At 18.0% G+C, this 21057-nt stretch overlaps 3 protein-coding genes across 3 annotated transcripts, besides 37 other annotated features; all 3 read right to left on the bottom strand. All coding sequences in view use genetic code 6, as the record gives it.

Annotated features, from left to right (window-relative positions):
- Positions 1-223: 223 nt before the first annotated feature.
- Positions 224-1105: a microsatellite.
- On the bottom strand, positions 239-3696 carry IMG5_111730 (leishmanolysin family protein, putative; the record flags this gene model as incomplete). Its single annotated transcript, XM_004034806.1, has 3 exons — positions 239-1101; positions 1180-2797; positions 2849-3696. Coding segments are annotated over 3 exons (3327 nt in total), but the record flags the coding sequence as incomplete, so codon positions are not given.
- Positions 3672-3698: a microsatellite.
- A 1019-nt stretch (positions 3699-4717) lies between these two features.
- Positions 4718-4764: a microsatellite.
- A 341-nt stretch (positions 4765-5105) lies between these two features.
- Positions 5106-5184: a microsatellite.
- Positions 5111-5182: a microsatellite.
- Positions 5111-5185: a microsatellite.
- A 287-nt stretch (positions 5186-5472) lies between these two features.
- Positions 5473-5520: a microsatellite.
- A 2802-nt stretch (positions 5521-8322) lies between these two features.
- Positions 8323-8393: a microsatellite.
- Positions 8324-8401: a microsatellite.
- A 170-nt stretch (positions 8402-8571) lies between these two features.
- Positions 8572-8604: a microsatellite.
- Positions 8605-8697: 93 nt separating this feature from the next.
- Positions 8698-8768: a microsatellite.
- Positions 8769-8792: 24 nt separating this feature from the next.
- Positions 8793-9723, bottom strand: IMG5_111720 (hypothetical protein; the record flags this gene model as incomplete). The annotated part of the gene is made up of 3 exons (XM_004034805.1): positions 8793-8809; positions 9096-9554; positions 9672-9723. The coding sequence occupies 3 exons, from the start codon at positions 9721-9723 to the stop codon at positions 8793-8795; spliced, it is 528 nt and encodes a 175-aa protein (XP_004034853.1).
- A 597-nt stretch (positions 9724-10320) lies between these two features.
- Positions 10321-10369: a microsatellite.
- Positions 10370-11060: 691 nt separating this feature from the next.
- Positions 11061-11109: a microsatellite.
- A 675-nt stretch (positions 11110-11784) lies between these two features.
- Positions 11785-11841: a microsatellite.
- A 282-nt stretch (positions 11842-12123) lies between these two features.
- Positions 12124-12158: a microsatellite.
- A 1253-nt stretch (positions 12159-13411) lies between these two features.
- Positions 13412-13498: a microsatellite.
- Positions 13439-13534: a microsatellite.
- Positions 13535-13735: 201 nt separating this feature from the next.
- Positions 13736-13761: a microsatellite.
- Positions 13762-14530: 769 nt separating this feature from the next.
- Positions 14531-14570: a microsatellite.
- Positions 14571-14665: 95 nt separating this feature from the next.
- Positions 14666-14695: a microsatellite.
- Positions 14696-14774: a microsatellite.
- Positions 14775-14813: 39 nt separating this feature from the next.
- Positions 14814-14854: a microsatellite.
- A 739-nt stretch (positions 14855-15593) lies between these two features.
- Positions 15594-15635: a microsatellite.
- Positions 15636-15707: 72 nt separating this feature from the next.
- Positions 15708-15749: a microsatellite.
- Positions 15718-15769: a microsatellite.
- A 102-nt stretch (positions 15770-15871) lies between these two features.
- Positions 15872-15958: a microsatellite.
- Positions 15895-16014: a microsatellite.
- Positions 16015-16071: 57 nt separating this feature from the next.
- Positions 16072-16145: a microsatellite.
- Positions 16114-16145: a microsatellite.
- Positions 16146-16297: 152 nt separating this feature from the next.
- Positions 16298-16365: a microsatellite.
- A 544-nt stretch (positions 16366-16909) lies between these two features.
- Positions 16910-16937: a microsatellite.
- A 259-nt stretch (positions 16938-17196) lies between these two features.
- Positions 17197-17238: a microsatellite.
- A 422-nt stretch (positions 17239-17660) lies between these two features.
- Positions 17661-17694: a microsatellite.
- Positions 17695-18103: 409 nt separating this feature from the next.
- Positions 18104-18144: a microsatellite.
- Positions 18145-18271: 127 nt separating this feature from the next.
- Positions 18272-18312: a microsatellite.
- Positions 18281-18338: a microsatellite.
- A 21-nt stretch (positions 18339-18359) lies between these two features.
- Positions 18360-18408: a microsatellite.
- A 670-nt stretch (positions 18409-19078) lies between these two features.
- On the bottom strand, positions 19079-20673 carry IMG5_111710 (hypothetical protein; the record flags this gene model as incomplete). Its single annotated transcript, XM_004034804.1, has 3 exons — positions 19079-19480; positions 19919-20453; positions 20522-20673. 3 exons carry the CDS (start codon positions 20671-20673, stop codon positions 19079-19081), a joined length of 1089 nt encoding a protein of 362 aa, XP_004034852.1.
- Between the last annotated feature and the right edge of the window lie 384 nt (positions 20674-21057).

Here is a 21057-nt window from a genome sequence, read left to right as displayed (position 1 = left end):
TTATTTTAGTTTCAAATCATATTAAAATCCAGTTGTACATTGAATGCATATATTTTCCATACATAGAGAACAATTACTAAAATTACTACTGCAGCTAACACATTACATACCTATATAATCTAGATAATAGCTATCTTAACATTATTAACATTCCCCAAACGAACATAATTTACATCCCTAAGAGCATTAATAATTAGAGATTTATTAACATTATTTCACAATAAAATTATATGAAAATCCAGTTGTACATTAAAGGCATATATTATTCCATACATGTTAAACAATTACTGAATTTACTACTGCAACTTACACATTATTTACTTACATAATCTAAATAATAACTATCTTAACATTATACGCATTTTCCAAATGAACATAATTTACATCCCTAAGAGCATGCTTATCCAGTATTTCCACCTGTATCAGGTATTTTTTAGCATTATTTTAGTTTCAAATCATATGAAAATCCAGTTGTACATTGATTGCATATATTATCCATACATGTTAAACAATTACTGAATTTACTACTGCAACTTACACATTATTTACTTACATAATCTAAATAATAACTATCTTAACATTATACGCATTTCCCAAACGAACATAATTTACATCCCTAAGAGCATGCTTATCCAGTATTTCCACCTGTATCAGGTATTTTTTAGCATTATTTTAGTTTCAAATCATATGAAAATCCAGTTGTACATTGATTGCATATATTATCCATACATGTTAAACAATTACTGAATTTACTACTGCAACTTACACATTATTTACTTACATAATCTAAATAATAACTATCTTAACATTATACGCATTTCCCAAACGAACATAATTTACATCCCTAAGAGCATGCTTATCCAGTATTTCCACCTGTATCAGGTATTTTTTAGCATTATTTTAGTTTCAAATCATATGAAAATCCAGTTGTACATTGATTGCATATATTATCCATACATGTTAAACAATTACTGAATTTACTACTGCAACTTACACATTATTTACTTACATAATCTAAATAATAACTATCTTAACATTATACGCATTTCCCAAATGAACATAATTTACATCCCTAAGAGCATGCTTATCCAGTATTTCCACCTGTTGTTTCTCCTGATGGATTTTCTTCACATTATCTTTTAGTTTTATTAAATTCGTATCCATTTATACATTTATTACATTAGTTTTCATCACAGGATATACATTAAGAAAATTTAGAAGAACATTTAGTACAACCTTTATTATTATAATTAATATAATGATCATCTAAGCATTTATTGCATTAACTTTCATTGCATTATTAACATCCTATAGTGCAATTTTCGCATTTTTTTTATATACCAGAATAATAACTACTATCAGGGCATTTATCTACACAACTACCATCAATACTTACTAATTTACTTCCCTCGCAAACAAAACACTAGGATAAATTATTAGGATTACATTAAGAACAATATTACTTACATAAAGTACATTTTCCATTTAAACCTAATCTAAATTGTTTAGCAGTATCACATTATGAACATGTATTTGAATTATTTTATTAAAGGCATCCTAACTAAAGTTTCTCACAAGCTTAAGTTTATTAGTTTTCAAAATATCCTAAAGGGCATTAACTTTAACACTCCTTATTATCACCATTCAAGAAAAAACCTTTTTTGCAAGAATTACACAAAGGAGAATTATCATATTCACAAGTTTCGCAATTTCCTTTACATGTTTTGGATAACTATGTCTAGCAAATACCCAAAGTATAATTAGGTGAAAATCCTTAATTCTAATTACAATTATCTACACACTAATTTCCTTATAAAAATGTCATAAACTAACACCTAGTACATTCATTAGCTGATGGTCCTGTACATCTAGAACAGTTAGCATCACAAAGTTCGCATTTCCCAGCCCTTCCGAATAAACCTAAGGGACAGTCTTATTTGCAAGTATTATCTGGGTTCAAAAATTTACCTGAAGGACATGAGCTTCCTATACAAGTTGCATTATCTACTACACCGGAGCATTTTATAGAACAATCAACTCCTCCGAATCCGGCTGGGCAGATACATTAACCTTTTACACAAACTCCTTTTTCGGAACAGAAATTTGGACATATAGGGGTATAATTACAGAATCTTTTATAATCTTAAGGACATGTGATTTAGCCTATAACTTTTTGGCCGGTTTTATCGATGTCCTTTTTTAGTCCTTAATCTTCTTTTTCACATATAACTTATAATTAACTCTCGGGGAAAATAACAATTATTTGAAAGGCATCGGGGGAACATTTAAATTAATGACATCTGAATAAATCTGAATAAATATATTAAGATGATGATTTTACAGCTGTAGACTAGAAGCATTTGCTTTGAGTTGAATAATTAGATAATTTATCCTATTCTTGCAATTTTTAATTTTTATCAAGTACACTATTAGGGTTTGTGCATAATCTATTTGAATAAGGGGATACTATAGCACATCCGTCTGCAAATTAGTCAGGTCTGCCAATACCGATTCCATCATATTCAAACGAACATTAATTTTCATTATATTTTTTAGGATATTCAGGGTATTCGGTTGTACTTTTGCAAGCGTTTTCTAGGAAATCGCAACCTTTTCCTTTTCCCCAGAATATATCATCAGCCATATTCTCATTTACTTCAGGGTAAAAACCTGTATCTTTCAAAAGAGCAATTGTAAATATAGAAAAAACACTATCAGTACTTACTGAAGCACCAGTCATCATTTCATTATAAATAACAGTTCTTTCCCAATGAGAACCAAATGAACCTGCACCACCCTAATTTATATATATTTTTTTTAATATTTAAGTATATAAATATTTTTTTACTTCATTTTCTATTTACATTCCTTCAGCTGTAGGACAATTATAATATTTTCTAGTAACTTCTAATACGTTTTTGGAAGTTAAAAGAGCGGTTTATTTTCCTCTATAGATTTTTATTTTTTACAATTTTTCTTTATTGTTAGGTCCATAAGGTTTTCCAGTATCAGGATCTATCCAATAGTACATAGCGCTTCCTGAGAAACCAAGTACATGTAAAATTTCATGAACAGTTGTTTCCAAATCATTCTCGAAAACTTCAGGATCTCCTCCAAATTTAAACATATTCGATAAATTAAAATTAACTCTTCCATAAGTAGGTCTAGGTATTCCTACATCAGCCATAGCACAAAAACCGGCATTTGCAAGCATACCACTATTTTATTTAGTATAAATGACGTATAAATGTAAATCAGAATTAGGAACTCCTACTATTTAATCATTTTAAGGGACTTAAACTTATAGACATTCTGGAGACCATCCTCTGGGGAAAATGTTATTTCCTTTTAATGGGTATACTTTCAAAAGTTTTTAGAAATAAAGTTTGGATGCTTCCATAATATTTATTAAGTAGTTTTTTTATTATTATGTTATTCCTAAGCCTACTTTATCTATCGTGGAATAATCTATAGTTATTCTTATAGATTCTGCCTCGCTATTTGTTTAAAGAATACGTTATTTATGGGTTGATTTTTCAATTTCTTCGTAAGTTTCCTACATTTTCTAATAGTGGTCTTACATTTCTTTACTGTCGTGACCGCATTTACGGTTAGAATGGGTAAATGTACCTAATATTAAGATACTAATTAATATTACTGTATTTAGCATTTTTTTTTATTTATATTTTTTTATTTATTAATTCTTTATATGTGTAAATTTTAATGTATAGTGTTTATATTAATATTTAATTTTTATTTTATGGTTATTTTAAAGTGTAAAATTAAAAAAAAAATTAAATTTGCAACACTAATATTTTGTTTAAATTGAATAATATGCTAATGGATTATAAATTTTGGGTAATTTGATAATATTAATTTCTACAGTATTTTTAATTGTCTCTATTTTTTTTATTATTTTAATATGAAGCTAACTAATATTATGTAATTGAAAATTTTATATAATTTTGCTTGAACAAATATTTTAATATTACATTCCTATATGAATATTTTTTTTATAATTACAAAATTATATTTCATTTAAAATATTGAAAATTAAAATTTTAATAATTTATTTAATATGCCTATTAATTTTTCAAACTAGATTAATTATATTTCCTCTTCTTTTTTCTTTATAATTATTATTATTTTCATAAGTCACTCTTAGAATTTTTATCCATAAAATCAATATTCTGAAGTAAATTATTATTATATCAATAATAAATTCAAATTTAAATATTTATTAACTTTAAAATTATAATTATTAGAAATACCTTCGTATGGTAATAAATAAAAATAATTTAAATAAATTAAGTCAAATATGCATTAATATTTATTAACATATAAATTTGTATGATATATAACATATTAACATATTTATTTCATTAATTAAATTAAATATATTATTAATTACAATATATTAATATAGATTTTTAAATTCAAGTTTTGCGTTTAGTCTATTAAAAGTAGAAGATGAAAAAATCAACAAAATTATACTTAATAGATAACAAATAAGACATCTATATGCTTTAAATTTGCATTCATAGTAATTTTTTTCTTCAGAAATATTTTTTAGATTAGAATTTAAATTATATTATATATAAATTAAAAACCCAGAAAACCTATAAATTAAAATACATAATGATTTTTAGAGTAATCTTTATCATATATATACTCATTTAAATAGTTATATGTAGCATAAACTAAAAAAAAGAGTTATAATAATATATAGACTAAAAAAAAATAATATAATAAAGTAAAAAAAAAATAGCAATAATTTATTTATATAAGTCAATTTATATGATAAAGTTAAAAAAAAAAATTATAAAATAAAAAATGAGTATTTAAACATATAAAAAATAGAGGAAAAATAGATCATTAATAAAATTATATTGAATAATAAAATTAAAAAAATATATTTTAAGTTTGAAACCTAAAGGTTATGATATAAATGTAATAAATATATTGAAGAAAAAATGATAAAAAAAAAATTAAAGAATAAATTTAAATAAATTAGAAAAACATTAATAAAAAATAAAAAAGTAAAAAGGAATGATGGATTATTTTAACTAATTATTATAATTAATAAAATATTAAATTTAAAATAAATATGTATATGTATATATATAAAATAATATATATATATATTATATATATATTTAAATATAATTATATAAATATATATATTTTTTTTATAAATATACTATTCTCCAATATATAATATTATTATTAAAAAACAAACTAATAAATATTATTAATAATTATATATTAATTATTTTCTTAAGTTTACTAAATAATCACTTTCAAAGAGATTTAACACTTCCTTTAAATTCTGTAATATTACCTTTTCTTTCATTTGAGAAATCATTACCACCTCCTTTAAATTTTTATATTATATATATTTTTTATTTTTATAAAATAATTTTAATATTACTTCCTCCAAAGTTTCCTCTACCACCTTTATTAAAATTATTACCTCCTCTATTAAATCCACTATTTCCTCTATTAAATCCGTTGCCTCCTTTTCCTCCACGTCCACCTCCATCATTATTCTTCTTGCTGCGACATCGACTTTTACTGTCTTCCTTCTAATTAAGATCCTGCTCTTTTTAACGCGTTTTCGACACCTGATCTATCTTTGAATTCTACATGACCGAAACCTCTACTTTACCGTCTTATTAAGCGATTCTTGCATCAACAATATTGCCGCAGTCTTTAAAGAATTATTTTAAGGTATTAGGATCAGCTGAATAAGGTAAATTTCCTACAAAAATAGTAGTCGATTCATCATCAACAGTTCCTTAAGCTTATGATTAGAATCCTGCTCTATCTTATTTAGGTTTAGTTTTTTCTATTTATAAGCTTCTATTCATAAATGAAATACCAGATCCTTCAACAGCTTTATTAACTCCTTCTTCAGTTTAGAAACTTACAAAAGCGAGACCTTTTGATCTTCCGTCTTCATTTTTTAATAAATTAACTCTGGAAACTTCACCAAATTATTCTTCAAGGAAATTACCTATATCATTTTCATCAGCATCAAAAGAAATACCTTTAATAATGGCTTCATTACTAAAAGCTCCTTTATTTTATTATGGAGCTTATTATTATTTAGGTTATTATTACTAAGCTACTTCAGTAGAGATTTTTTTAGAAGGAATTTTATTTTTTTATTATTATTCTTCGGTTGATGATTCAGCATCTTCTTCTTCATCATCATCTTCAGATGATGCTTATTTAGCGACAGGTTTAGTCACAGCCTTAGTAACAGTCTTAGTTTATTTCTTTGTTTATTAAACTTCTTCGGAAGATTCTTCTTCTTCATCAGAAGAGTCTGAAGAAGGTACTTTTTAACCATTTTTTTTACCTACTTAAGCTACAGGGGCAACAGTAGTAGTTTTTTTGGTTTATTATTAAGTTTTTTTTACTGGTTTTTAGGGAGATTCTTCTTCATCCATTGAAGAATCTTCTGAGGAAGATTCTTTTTGGTTTATTATTTAGTCTATGTTTTTTATTAAGTTTTTTATTATACAACAACAGGCTTTTAAACTGCTTTAGTTTATTATTTAGTAGTCACAACTTCAACAGAAGAATCATCATCATCAGAAGATGTTTCGACTTTTTTTACTACTTTTTATTATTTTTAAGCGACAGCAATCGCGGGTTTTTAGGCGACTTTTTAAGAGGCTTTTTAAGATTATTATTAGGGTTTTTTAACAGGTTATTAGGGAGTGGAGTCTTCTTCAGAAGAGTCAGATGATGATTAAGGTTATTATTATTTTTAGATTTTTTATTATATCTTTTGGTCAGCTTTTTATACTTTCTTTTATTATACAACTTAGGCCTTAACTGGAACTTCATCTTCAGATGAGTCTGAGTCAGATGATGAGTCAACAGGCTTTTTTTTTAATTATTTATTTATTTGTATATTTATTTTGTTTTGTTTTGTTTTTTACTTTTATTGCCTTTTCTTATTAAAGCTTTTATTTTTTTTAGAGTTTTTAGTCTTATTTTGCCATTTTTGTTATTTTTATACTGAGTTTAATTTGTTTTTATTTTTTGTATTTTTTTTATTATTTAAATAAATTATAATTAATTGAGTGAAATATATTAATTATTTATATTCTTTTTTTTTTTAAACTAGAGACTAAATATATAAATCGATTTTAATTTTTCTTATTTTTAACTCTACTTTATTTTTATATTATTTGTATATTTAATCATTTTAAAATACAATATATATACATATATATATGGATTTTTTATTTTATTAAATAAAAATCTAATACTAACTTCCTATATAAATAAATAAAAATTATAAATGTTTTCAATATATTATTTGCTTTATTTATATTTTTTTTCAACTTTTAAATATAAAAAATGAATTAATTGTCTAATTAAGAATTTTATAAATTTCATTTTTTTAATATTTTTTATACTAATTAAATAATATCAATTTATTTTTTATTAAAAATTATATATAAATGTGAAAAATTTTATAATATAAATATTTTTTTTGACAGATTGAACAACAATTTAAATTATTAAACTGAACTTTATCTAATAAAGCAAAAACATTTAAATAAAATTGATGGTTAATATTTAAGTTTTCAATATTTTTTTAAATTCAAATAGACATAATTTAAATTATTTAAATATATTAAAAAAAAAAAAAAAAATTAAAAATCAGAATATAATAAATGATATGAAACTCTTTATATATATATAAATAATTTTTAAATAGCAAGTTAACTTCTTAAATAATAAAAAATATAATAATTTAACTATTACATATACATTATTTTTAAAATTTTAAAAGGAGAAATTAAAAAGAAATTAAACTTTTTATTTATTTAATGAATTTATAAAATAAAAATAAACATTAAAAAATAAATATTTTTCCTAAATGGATTTATTCAAACTTATATAATATACACATTTTTAAACAATTTATATGAACTTTTAATACGTTTAATTTTCATTTATATAAATTATTTTTATTCCTATAAATAAAAATACTTTTACTTATTTTAAGTAGATATTAAAAGGAGTTAATATAAAATTATAAAGTATATTTAGAAATAAATATATAATAAATTAATAAATAATAATAATAATAATAACTATTTTTCACAATGCATAAACAATTGATTTTTTAATTTAAATTTTATACATATTCTTTTTTTTTTTTAAAAAAAAAATAATTTTTGTATTCAAAATAAATAGTTATTTTTATCTTTTTTAAAAATCTTTTTTTAGAATAATATATTTGGTTCCTCAATATTATAATTATTTTTGATTTTTTTTTAATAAAATAAAATAATATATATTTATATAAAAATAATTATTATAAAATTTTAAATTTATATTATATTTATTATAAAATATTTATTATAAAATATTTCGATTATTTATATTAAAATATATTTATATTTTTTAATATTTTGATGAATTAAAATTATTGTTTAAATTTTTGTTTTAATATATTAATTTATTTATTATATTTTTAAATATTAAAATTAAAAATTACAAAATACAAATAATAATGATATGTAAATAATAATTTATTATATTAAATTAAAATAATAAAAAATTAAAATAAAAAAATAATCTTTTAAAACATTTTTAATTTTTAGAGTAAATTAATAAAAGAAAAAAACTATTAAAAATACATTAAAGTTTTATTTTATAAAAAAAAAAATATATATATATATATATATATATATGATTATACATATTTATTTATTTTATTATGTATATATATACATATAATAATCTTACAAAAAAAAATATTCTCAAAGAATACTAAAATCTTTTTTTTTTAAATAAATATATTTATATTTAAAATTTATATATATATTTATATATAAAATATAAAATAAAACTCAAACATTAATAAATTGTTATTTACCAACAAATTTCAACAACAGTCTTTTTTTTTCTAACTTTATTCATTATTATTAGTATTAATATCAAATTATTATCCTTATCCATATGGTTTAAATTTCTTTTTTTCCTCAGGTTTGTTTTTCAAATTATCATATATTTCTAATCAAAAAATAAAAATTAATATACATAAAAGTTAACTAAAATAATACCTCTTGTAACCCTCTAAAAAGCCTCATCTACATTAGTAGAATCTAATGCTGAAGTTTCAATATAAGCAAGTTAATTTCTTTCTGCAAAAGCACTTGCATCTTCAGTTTTGACTGCTCTATTTTCATTTAAATCACATTTGTTTCCTACTAACATAATTACAATATTTGGATCTGCATTTTCTTTTAATTCATTTAACCATTTTTATAAATTATCAAAAGTATTCTATTTAGTTATATCGAATAATGTTAAAGCACCTACTGCTCCTCTATAATAAGCATTAGTTATTGCTCTATACTTTTCTTATCCTGCTGTATCCCATATTTAAGCCTTTATTAATTTGTTATCGTTCAATACAGTTTTGGTTGCAAATTCTACACCTATTGTTGGCTTTGATTCTATACTGAATTCATCTTTAGTAAAACGGGATAATATATTTGTTTTTCCTACACCTGAATCTCCTATATTTATTTATTTATTTATTTTTTTAAATGTATTTTTCAAGTTTTTTTATAATGATTTTAATGCTATTTTATGAGTTTTTTATTGTTTTTTATTTTATTTTTTCATTATTTTACCTATTATTACAATTTTAAATAAATAATCATAATCTTCTTCTGGTCTTTACATTTTTATTTTATTTTATATATGATTTTTTTTATTTAAATATAATTAATAATTTCTTTTAATAGATTTGTTTCTTTATTAATATATAATACATAAATATTTTTATCTTATTTTATATTAAAATAATTAAATTATAATTTAAAAAAAAAAATCACGAAATATAGTAAATGCTTTGGAAAAAAAAATATATATATAAATAGAAAAATTTATTTAGATTAACTATATTAAAATTCTAAATAAAATAATAATAATATAATTATCAAATATCTTTTAATTAAAAATATAATAAGCATAATAATTATTAATTTTATTATTATTTTTTTCTAATTTAATATCTTTTTTGTTTTTTTTAAGTTATTATATATTTCTAATATTATTATTTTAAGTTAAATATTTCTTTCAAAGCCTTATATAAAAAAATTTGATGTGATTTAAATAATATTTTTTATTTAAGAATTCTTATTGATATTCTTATTTAATTTTTTAAACTTAAAATAAATAAAAATTCTTAAATATATTTAAATTAAATTTCATTATAATTTTTTAAAAAATATTGATTTTTGAAATTCTTTATTTAAAAAAAAAAAATTAATAATTAATTATATATTTATATAACATATATATATATATATTTATATATATATATATAAAATAAAAACTATCAGTTAAATAAAAAATGAATATTGAAAACCTCCAATAATTATTATAAAAAGTGGTATTTCCAAATGTAGAAAAAGGCCCAAAATTATCCTAAAACACCACATTTATGGAACAAAAAGATTTAGATTCCGAAATATCATAATTTCTACCATCTATAAGTTAAAATGATAATAATGAAAATAACCAAAATCATTAAATAGAAAACTAGTAGAATATTCCTTTAAAAAACATAAATTAAGCAATAAATATAAATGGGATAATAATAAATGAAGATTCATATAAAATAAAAAAAAGTAATCCTATAATATATCATTAAGATTTAAATCAAAATAATATATAATAAAAACTATAATATACATTCGGAAGTTTCTAAAATTTAAACGAAAAAAATGAACAAAAAAAATTTGGAAATTCTAAAGTAATTAAAATGGCCGAAAACTATTATAAAAGACTAGAAAACTTTAATAAAAATAATTAAGAAATTTAAAAAAAAATTGCTTTACAAGAAAAGTAATCGAAAAAATCAGTTAATACTATATATATTGATATTTCGGAAATTAATAAGAATAAAAATTTACTTCTTGGAATTGAATCACCTGTAAATATTAAAAATATACATAACTCTTAAGTTTAAAATACTTCTTTTAATATTAGCTAATCAACTATATAAAATTCTAATATAAAATAAGAAAATTTAAAATAATAAAATTTATTATAATAACATTTAAATGAAGATGAAATAAAAAAATAATAAAAATAATATTTAGCTTTTTTGCAAACTCGTATTTAAAAATTAGAAAAAGAAAATTTTTATAAAAAATAAGGATATAGTTTGGAAAAATAATATCATAAAATACATAAAAAATCATTTGAGTTTTTTCCTAAAAAAAAAAATTGATTTTTTAATTTAAATTAATATTTTTTTTTTAATCATATATATATATTAACTATTATTATTATAAAATTATTATTAACTTTAATTTCTATATCTATTTAAAAAAAAAAAAAATCTATTTTAATTATAAAATTTTAAATATAATTAAAATATCATTAGATACATTAATTTTATTCAAATATATATATTTTTCTATAATTAATTATAATATTTATGGCAATTTAAAAAAAAGTTAATACTAATTAATGAAAAAAGGCATTATTTTTATAATATAATAAAAGACCATGATAATAAAATGTATTAAGTAAAACAAAAAATTAAAAAAATAATGATTATGTAAACAAAAAATATATATAAATGTTTTTTTTTATTTTTACAATATTAATTTTTCTTAACATTAAATATTAGTAAATATATGTATGTATAAAAATAATTTATCATTTACAAACTAAAATAAAATAAAACATATATTATCGCAACTAAATTATAAAATTTTAATAAAAAAAATAATATATAAAATATATAAAATATATAATATATATATATATATATATATATATATATATTGAAATATATTAATAAAAAATGCTATCAAATATAACTTATATAAATACAAATTATATAATCGATAAACTAACAATAAGTTAATAAAAAATTAAAAGAATGAATTCTAAAAGTTAAAAAAATATCTTAAATAAAAAATTAATTGAAATAATTGACTAAAATTTATTAGATATTAACAACTATTAACATTCTTAAGTAAAAATATATATAATAACCTTTTTATAATACATATTATATATTTTTAAAAAATATTTTAATAGTTATTCGCTAAACTAATATAAAAAGATTAAAAATATATTTACGATTATAAATTTATTTATAAATTTTTGGATTAATTACTTTTTTTCTAATAACTAAAATAAATGATAAGCTAAGACATATATTCTTAAATTATAAAAAATCTAAAATACAAAGAAATTTAATAATCTGAAATCATATAAATAAACTGTAAAAAAAAAATCAATATTTTAAAATAATATTAATATAACAAAAATAAAAAAAACAAAAAGAATAGTAAACATTAGATAAAAACTTCTATATTATTATATAAGGAGAAGTACTTGAATTTATTTAAGAGAAAAAAATCGAAAACGAATTTTAAGATGAAACTCAAAATAATTTTTATATAGAAAGTAGTTAATCTTCAGTATGTTCTATAACTTCAAAACATAAAACTCCTTCATTTAATTTTATTTCTTCTCGAAAGAATATAAGCATTGATTTTTCTGGAAAAAAATAATTAAATTTATAAAAAAAAGAAAGTATATTATCAACTACAAGTTAAAATAATTAAAAGATATCTAACCATTCATCTTAATTTTTATATAATAATTTTTCTGAAAATCATAATGCTTTAATTGAAACTATAAATCGTAAACTTTAAAAAAGAAGGAGATTAAAAAAAATATAAGAAGCAAATACTAAATAATAATCATTAAATGATCGAAATTCGTTTACTTTTTAAAATTCTTAATCTTCAATTAGAAATAAAATGGAAAATCCGACAGGTATTTTTGATACTAAAAATAATAAAAAATATCTCATGAATGTAATATATAAAAATTTCTTAAATTTTAAACTTACCAAAGTACTTAAAATAGGCGATACTATAGGAGAATTTGATAAATAAGATAAAGATTATAATTCTCAAAGTTATTTGTGTAAAGAAAATGGCTTTTTAATATATCTAAGTTGTGATATTTATTAAAAATTAATTTAAAAATATCACTTTTAGATATAAGAAAAAAAATAGAATTATTATAAACTTCTGCCTTATTTTAAAATTTTTCTAAATAAAAATTAAAAAATAATCTTAAATATTTAACAGAAATTTAATTACCGAAAAATGCTATAGTTTATTAAGAAGATTATAATTCAGATTACCTTTATTATATTATTAAAGGATAAATTGAAATTTCAAGAATTATTAAAAATAATAAATATATCTAAGAAAAAGTAAAAATAATAACTATAAAATTTTTTAAAAAATGTTATTATTTATATGAAATTAATTAAATTTTAATACAAAAAAAGTATATAGATATATAGTAAATAGAAAAAAATATAAGACTATAAATTAATAAATATATTTTTTAAATAATATATATAATTTATAAATATATATATATATATATATATATATATATATATATATTTTTATTTATATATTTATTTATATATTTATTTATATATATAGGATATTAATGAAAACTCTAATTTTTATTAATTATATAATTACTTTATTAAAAATAAATAAATTAAAAGAATTCCTACTATGCTATTAGGCCCTAATTAGTTTTTTGGAGAAAATGAGATTTTACAGAAATAAGAAAGATAAACTTAAGCTTAGGTTGTTTCTAATGATTGTATATTACTTAGATTTCCCGCTTATGTATTTTTTTTTTTTTAATTTTTTTTTTTAAATAAAATATATATATTTTTTTTTTGTAGATTTATTAAAACCATTTTTTAAACAAAGATAATAAAAATACATAATAACATTTAATATTGAGTGATAAAAGAGAATTTGTTCAAAAATAAATTTGCAACTTTGTTTAATAAAATTAAAATAATTAATAAGAAGATTCTTTAGACTATAATTAATAAATATAATACAAATATTAATATTAAAATTCTTAAAACAATATTAATTTTTAAAAGTAAATTATATATTTATATACTTTGATTTTTATTTATTTATTTTCTATAATTATACAAATAAGTAACAGTTTTAATAATATTAAATCTTCCTACATTAAAGAATAGTAATTAAATTAGGAAAAATAATACTTATTTAAAATTGCTGAAAGAAATATAATAGAAGAAAGAAGTTGTAAATTAAAATTTCTTAAAAAATTTAAAGATTAAGTAGCTAATTACAAAACTTTTAAACTTTCGCCTATATATAATCATTTGAAACTTTATATGTAATCGTCTTAGGAAAAAAATATTCCCTTAGAAAAAAATAAAAATAATAAAGTATAAAAAATGCTGGAGTGTATAAAGTAAATGGAAAACTAAAAATAATAATTAAAAAAACAATAAATAAAAATAAGTAAAAATTAATATTTTAATTATTCTTCTATTATAAATAATAAATATAAAACTGAAAACTTTTAAAATTATATTAAATAAAAAAGCATATCTTAAAGCTAGATTATAAAGAAAAAAAAATATATTCAAAATCATAATAAAATTTAAATTATGAAAAAAAAATTAAATCTATTAAAAATATAGCTACTAATTATTATTATAAATAAAATTATAAATTAAATATAGATTCTAATTAATAGAATTAGAAAAATAAAACTTTAAAGAAAAATTGATAAATATAAAAAATATAAAAAACATAAAAAAATATTTATTTATATATTTATATTTATATTTATATTTATTTATTTTAATAAATATTTTTATTATATATATTAATTTATATAATTTTTATATAATTAATTAATGAAATAAATAAAGTAAATATTAAATATAATAATTTAATAATTTAATATTTATTAAATTATTAATTTTTGTAAAAAATTAAAAAATATATTGTATTATTAAAAAATTCCAATATAATAAAAATAGTAATATATTTATTAAAATTAACAGTTTTAAAAATAAATAAATTTAAAAATGAATTTTTAAAGTCCTCAAATAAATTATAATAATTAAATTAATTCCTAAGTAGTACGAGAAATAAATTCAAACCATATAAATGGTAAATAATAAAAAGCGTTGATTTTTTTTTTAAAAAAAAATCTAACAAATTAAAATAATATTGATTATAATTATTTCGAAATATTATAATTTTTTTTTAAAAAAAAGGAAGTTTACCAAAATATGCTACTTTAGATAGAAAATTAAATTAACATGAATTTATAAATTAAACAATAAAAAATGATCCAAATTTAAGTAAATAAAAATACGCTTATATTACTATATTTTTTTCAAACAAAATAACAAGTTGAAAGGCATTCTAATTTAAATTTAAAAATGAGAAATCCATTATTTCATGAATTTCATTATTAAAAATATGCCGAACCACATTATTAAGCTTAAAATTAAATATAAAAATAAGAAAACTACAATGCGAAAGATTCACTAGATTTATTTACAGAAAATTACGAAGCAAGAAAAAGAATCTCAGAAAAATTCAAAAAGGAAATAATTTAATGAATTATGATTTAAATACATAATATAAATAAAATTTACCTAATAGAGAAAATAAAAGTTCTAATATTCTTAAATATTAAGATATATAAAATTATAATAATAATTATAATAAAAATATATAAAATTAAACACAAAGTGCTCCAAGTTAAGAATAATAATAATAAATTTAGAAAAATGAAATATTAGTAATATAATAGCCATTAATACACAATAATTAAAATTAATACTAAAATAATATAAATTTATAATAAAATGATTAAATAGAGTAACAAAACTTTAATTAAAACTAATATAATAATAATAAATTATATTATCAGAATTAAGATATAATAAATGAAATATATTAATAACCATAATTATAGAAATAATAGTATTTGTAATATTAGTAATAATAAAAATTATAATTATAGTAATAATAGTAATAATAGTAATAATAGTAATAATAGTAATAATAAAAATAATAATTATAATAATAATAATTATAATAGTAATAATAATATAATAATTAATTTGATTATAAAAATAATTAATATTTAAATTAGAAAACTCGTTTAGTAAAAAATTAATAATATGAATAATAATATAATTATTAAGTTTAAAATGATTAATAAAATATAAATAATAATATATAATAATAGAATTTATAAAATGATAATTATGATAATAATTTAAATGATTATAATTAATAAGAGCATATTTAAAGTAATAACATAATTTCTAATTAATAAAATAATTATAATTAGCCTATTGATAATAATAATAAAAATTTAAATTAAAATAGTATGAACTATAATAATCAATAATAATAATAATAATAATAATAATAATAATAATAATAATTAATAAAATAACAATAACTATAACGAATAATAACACCATATTTCAAAAACACAATAATAAAATTAGTAATTACATGCAAGGACACCTTAAAAATAATTATAATTACCATCAAAAAACTCTTAATAAAATTTAATAAACAATTAAAATGCTTATTAATAACCATAATAAAAATTTATACACCAGGGTAATTATAAATCTAAGAGTAAAATAAAAAAACTAATTATTATTTAATTTATTTTTAATTTTTAAAAAAGGAGAAAAGAAAAAAATATACAATCCTTTAGTATAACAAGTAGGAGCATTATATTAGCCTAAGATTAATTTAAATGTAGATTGGGGTTAAATTTAAAATTTAATTATTTTATTAATAAAATATATTTGTTTAGTTCATTATAATAGAGATTAATTTAAAAATTGGAATGATAAAAATAAACATTATTACAATATTGTGAGAAAAAAAATGAAAAATTATAACATTATTAAGATTATTCAACATGTATATCTAAAAATTATAAAAAAAATTACAAAAATAATAAATATATAAATATATATAATATTTAATTATTTATATATTTATTTATATATTTATACAAAGTTAATAGAGAATACGGTGGATCTCATTTATATTGATTTTTATTATTTAATAAAAAAATTTTTTACAAAAATATTTTTAGGATATGATTATTTTTATATAGAAAAATAATTATTATACAATATTTAATACATAATTTTTTATATATATATAAATATTTTTAACTAATCTTTTTTATTTTATATTTTTTATTTTTTTGTAATAAAATTTTTTTTTTAGACATAATTTATTATATAATTAAATATATTAAAATAAAATTAAATAAAACATATTTTTAAATTAAAAAATAATTATTAAAATTTATTATAATTTTCTTTTTTATACTACATATGATATATATTTTCATATCTATCTAATTTTTAATACATCTGAAATTTTAAAACACATAATAAACAAATAAAATTAATATTTTTTTTTACGGATTATAAATATTATATTTTAACATATTCTAATGTATAATTTATTTTTTAAACTTAAATTTGCAAATAATATATTTTATTCTTTTATTTTTTCATGTAAGTTATTATTTTTTAATATTTTTAATTTTATATTCCATTTTTTTTAAATTTCTTGAATAAAAGGAAACCAAAGAATAATATTAATTATAAAATCAGTATTTATCGTTTTGTCAAGTAAATTTTAATAATCTTCATTATCAATAATTTTGATATGCAAAATTATAAAGTATTATTACTATATATATAGTTTCTATTTATTTTATAAAATATTTTGAATTAAAATATTATAAATTAAATCTCTAATTGATAAATAAAAAAAATAATTTAGGGCATCTTATATATATATAATACTTTGAATATTATTATTAGAGTAAAATATACTTTTTTTTAGTGTTTTTTATTAATTTTTAACTTTTTTTTATAAAGTTAATTTATAAAAGATTAGTAATTTAATTTTATTTAAAATATAAAGAAATTTTATACATAAAAAATATAATGGCTTTATTTTATTTCTAAATTGTAATTATTAATAATTTATAATCATTGTTTTAAAGAATTTGTAAGATATAATAAAATTTTTGACAAAATAATATTTTCTGCTATTTATATTATCTGATTAAAAAATAAAAAAAAAAAATTAATTTTAAATCTATAAAAAAATTAAGTTTAGTTTGAAAATTATTAGAAAAAAAAGTTAAAGTATTTAAAAAATAAAATAAAAAAAAAAAAATTAGAATAAAATAAAACATATGTTGTATATAAAAAATTAATATAGAAATATATATAAAGTAATAAAAAAATAGTAAAAAAAAAAAAAAATATATTACAATTAGAAAAAATAGTAAAGATTTTAATTATTAATAATAGAAAGTAATAAAAAAAATATATATATATAAAATAAATATATATATATATATATATTTATATTTATTTATATATAAAATATAATTAAAAAAAAAATTATTTATATATTATAAAATTATATAATATATATTTATATATTTATATATAAAATATAAAAAAAAATAAAAAGATATATATCTATATTATATAATAATTTTTATTTCATAATTCTAATCTCATTATTTTTTTCGGAAGCACATACATTTATTTAATAAAGTATTCTTACCAAATTATAATAAGAATATTAAAAATAAGAACAATAACCAATTATTTAACTAAAAATATTTTTTAATTATATAATTCTTTATCAATACTAAAAATACTAATACCAAAAACATCAATAAGTAAATATTATAAAATAGAAAATATAAAAAACATTAACATCCATATAAAATATGTCTTATTTTTATATATTCTTTATTTAAAAGGTAAGGAAGTATAATAGGCCATCGAAGACACTAAAAAGAACATATTAATTGCTAAAAACATAATGCTAATAGCGATGTTTTTATCATTAAATTCATTTCCATTTTTTAAAGATTTTATATCCTAATAAAAATCTTATTGTCTATAATGTAAATAACATCCCAAAAGACACATGATCCTAATACAAACTATCCTATCATACAGAAAGCATTCTCTTTATTTAATAAATTGTAATTAGGTCTAATTTTGGTTAATTTATTTAAAGGCTTACTTAATGAAACAAATGCTAATAAAGGAATAGCAATAAAATAATTTGAATGTACTAATTAAAAGCTAGAATAATAGCTATATTCATAAAGTAATATAATAGATACTGCATATTTAAAAACATTAACAGTAACATAATAATCTATAACATTCAATCATATTTGTTAAAACACATCTCCCTTCTGCTAAAATAATAGGAAGGCAATTAATAGATTTTTTTTAATAAGAGAATGGCGCAGAAAAAGATGCATCTGCTTCACAAAAAGAAACACCTAAATCTGCTTATTTAATAGCAGAACAATCATTAGCACCATCACCTATCATTCCAATTTTTTATTTAAATAAAGTTTAATGCATATAAATAATTTCAGTTTTCTATTCAGGTTTACATCTGGCAAAAACAAAGGTATTTTAGAGAATATCTTTAAGCAATTTTTAATTACTAATTTATTAAATATCTATAAGCATATTTCCAGTAATTACTAACTTAAAATTAATTTACTTATTGTATAATAATGTAGTAATATCAATTTTTTCATCAGGTTTATTTTAATAAAAAGAATCCTAAAGTGAATTGCATATTATAATATTATCTTTACAATCTAATACATAGCTATCTTTTGCGCATTTAACAGTAGTAAAAAGATTATCTCCAGATATAATTTTACAATTAATTCCTGCGTTTTTTAATATTAATATATTTTCTCCGCTATCTTCTTTTATTTTGTTTTCTAAAATTAATAGACCCAAAAAAATTAGATCATTTTCGATTTCTTCTCTTTATATGTTTCTTAAATTTGTATTTTATTATAATTCTTTATATCCAAAAGCAATCACTCTATATCCCAAATTAGTGAAAAAGCTTAATTTTTCTTGATATTTTTAATTATCAAAAGAATTTTTTAAGCAAATTTTTTAGATGACTTCTGGCGAGCCTTTTACAAACGCGTAATTTTTGCCATTTTAATCCTAAACTAAGCACCCCATTCTCTAAAATTAGCTCTCGAATTCCCATTATTTTATCACTTTCAACAGTAAATTATCATTAAAAGCTTCTAACTTACACGTAGAACTTTTCCTGATCTTAAATCCTGAAAATTCAACCATTTTAACATCTAACTCATCTCCCAAATGTTCCCCTTCAACCAAATACACTCCATGACAAGTCCCAAAGGCATATAAAAGAGCTTTTTATTTTTCTTCTTTAATCTAATTAGGCAACTTAGTGATTAACTCACCAATGTTAAAATCGCAAAAGCCAATCACATCCATATTATTTTTGGTCAAAGTGCCTGTTTTATCGAAACACATTAATTTAATTTCACTTGCGACGACTGTTTAAGATGGATCAACAGCAATAATGTGCGAATATCCAAGCCTAACTAAAGCCATAGACTAGCAAATTGCAAAAAAAATAGGCATAGCAGGAGGAATAATCCATGTTATGGCATCAAAAAATCTAAAAATAATCAAAATAACAGTTAAGTTTTATAACATTTTAAAAATAAATATAAAATAAAAAATTACAGAAATTAAAATTATTGATAAAAGAAAATATATTGCTTTTCTATAAAATTCGAATTCAATTGCTTTTGGGTATAACATAGACCTAAATATTTATCCTTTTTAAGTACAAAAACCAGTTCTTAAAACTAATCCTAAAGTCTCTATTTCATCATTTTTTTATATGATTTTAGTTCCTTCATATAATATATGCCTTTTCATATTTTTAAAATTGAATAATTCTAGTTAGTTATCAGCTTATTATATGCATACTTTTGGGATAGGAATCGATTCACCTGTTAAAGAGCTTTCGTTTACTAAAACATCACCTTATATTAGTAATGAATCACATGGAATCGGCATTTTATTTTAATAAAGGAACACATCTCCAGGTAATAATTCTTTAGAGTCTAAAACAATTTACTTACCATTCCTATAAACATCTATTTTAATTGAAATATCTGCAAATTTTCTCAATTTAGTCAACGATAACCTCAAGATTACATAATTAACTATCGCAGTAATCAATGAAGTGAAAATAATGACAATCGCGAACATAA

The sequence above is a fragment of the Ichthyophthirius multifiliis genome (genome assembly GCF_000220395.1).
Source record: "Ichthyophthirius multifiliis unplaced genomic scaffold scaff_1120509250913, whole genome shotgun sequence".
Classification (NCBI taxonomy): domain Eukaryota; phylum Ciliophora; class Oligohymenophorea; order Hymenostomatida; genus Ichthyophthirius; species Ichthyophthirius multifiliis.
Note: the sequence above shows the minus strand (reverse complement) of the source record. Positions and strands in the feature narration are given on the sequence as shown.